The sequence below is a fragment of the Aplysia californica genome, unplaced genomic scaffold, assembly GCF_000002075.1.
Source record: "Aplysia californica isolate F4 #8 unplaced genomic scaffold, AplCal3.0 scaffold01172, whole genome shotgun sequence".
NCBI lineage: Eukaryota > Metazoa > Mollusca > Gastropoda > Aplysiida > Aplysiidae > Aplysia > Aplysia californica.
In genome coordinates this window covers 97,545-99,632 of record NW_004798442.1, presented here as the reverse complement: position 1 = coordinate 99,632, position 2,088 = coordinate 97,545, and the positions used below count along the sequence as shown (strand labels likewise).

General features: G+C 38.6%; 1 protein-coding gene across 1 annotated transcript in view; it reads left to right on the top strand.

The window, feature by feature from the left end:
* The window catches only part of LOC101845058 (protein retinal degeneration B), a gene marked incomplete at its 5' end in the record, with an annotated part of 17,558 nt that overhangs the window by 9,440 nt on the left and 6,030 nt on the right, over nt 1–2,088 (top strand). Inside the window, 3 exon segments of the mRNA XM_013090195.1 lie at nt 269–394; nt 906–1,022; nt 1,584–1,659. Of these exon segments, the coding sequence (XP_012945649.1) occupies nt 269–394; nt 906–1,022; nt 1,584–1,659 (319 nt within the window).

Genomic DNA, 2,088 nt, shown 5'->3' with positions numbered 1-2,088 from the left:
CCCCCCCCATGTTTATATCAAATATATGATCACAGAATATAAATGCAATCTATTTTTATTTAGAAAAATTTTTTTAGAAGAGTTTTACGGCACTAACAACACAAATAGATCGTATAAGTGTCTAAGATTAGAGGTCTTACTAGAATATAACATACTTAGAAAAGAGGGATGAGAGATAAGGATGATAGATGTTTGATAGGAAAGAAGGAGCAAACCACACTAGATACAGCAACCTTCAACCACTCACATTTCTATTTGCTCCCCCCAGGTACTGAAGCAGAACGAGGTACTGGGGGACCCCAGCAGGGGCGTGGCCCGGGGCTCCATGTCTAGCTTCAAGATCAAGACGCCGCGGGAGAAGTGGCTCAAGCGACGCACCACCATCAAAGTCAGGGTGAGTACACAACACTCTGACCTCATTTGTTAAAGTAAGAGTTGAGTACTCGATACTCTGACCTCATTTGTTAAAGTAAGAGTTGAGTACTCGATACCCTGACCTTGTTTGTTAAAGATCCCATTTCTTTATGCAAATTTGTGAGAGATAAAAAGAGATGGAGAGAATAGGGAGGGGGAGAGCGAAGTATCAAATAAGACACAACTTTGTTAAGTTTTCTCTTTGAAGTTCAATAAAAGTTTCTAATTTTCAATCTCTTTAATTCTCTTTACTTCATCAGTCAAACTTTTTGATTAAACGGTTAAACTTTTTGGCTCTAAATGATATAATATAATAATAATGATGATGATGATGATGATGTTGATGATGATGATGATGATGAAAATAGTGATAATAGTAATAATGGTTTTGATAATTTAAACAATTTTAATTCATTATTATTATTATTATTACAAATGTATTATTATTATTATAATCATTATTATATTATAACTATTAATTCGGAACACAGAATCTGCAGCCCAACCATCGTGCCAATGACGTGGTGTGCCTGGAAGATAAACCTCAACGACTGACGGCAAAATTCATGTACGGCTCCCTCGACATCGCCTCTCTCACCGGGGAGAAGGTGAGTACTTGCTGAAAAAATCTTATCTGGTGGATGGTAGTTTTTTCAATGCTTACTAAGAATTGGGAGATGTGAATTGTTTTAGATTTTTTTGTGTTACCTATGCTGTTCCTGATTTTTTCAGTGTCATCATTTGTTTTTGGTGGCATTCTTGGATGTTCCACAATTTCACACATTTTTTTGTTGGTGGTTGCTGGGTGCTCTGGTGTGGTTTGCTCTTTCTTTCCTATCAAAAATCTATCGTCCCTATCTCTCCTCCTTTTTTGTGTTTGTTTTTCTCTTGTAACACCTCTATTCTTCGGCACTTGTATGACCTTATTGTGTTGCAAGGGCCATAAAACTCTTATTAAAACACATTTTTTCACCCATTTGGTAGGTTCTAGTTCCTTTCTTTCTCTGTCTGTCTTGCTGTTTCCATACACTAGAAGACTTATTATGCTGATTCTCCGCCTTATGTACCTGACGATATAGGGAGAGAGTAAGTATGTATTGTGCTGATGTTTGTCTCGTCATTACTCAAACTTTGTCCTTGACCTTTGTAGTATGTGTTGCTGTCGCCAGGTTGACGTCAATGTCATGAAGCAGCCGTCGTCCGGAGACTGGACGCACCTGGGCACAGAAGTCACCGACAGTCATGGTCAGTGTCCATTTTCTGTGCTGGGGGACAATAACTGGATGTACTTCAGTGTGGGCCCTGTATTGTTGGTGGTTGGCGGGTGGTTTGGTGTGGTTTGCTCCTTCTTTCCTATCAAACATCTATTGTCCTGATCTATCCTCTTTCTTCTCTTCCAATCGAACATCTATTATCTTTATCTCTGCTCCTTCTTTTTTATGTTTGTTACTTTTTTAAAAATCTGATTTTTGTCACTTATATGACCTAATTGTGTTGAGAGAGCTGTAAAACTAAAACTAAAGGACTCATTATTCTAGCTGAGTCCCCTGGTGTAGGGCATAGTAATTTTTGGGTGGGGAGGAGGATAAGTTTTATTTTTTGCAGTTTTCATTACTAGGTCATTGTAGGTAGGAGAGGGAAGGGGTTGAGAGAGAGAGAGAGAGAGGGGTGGGG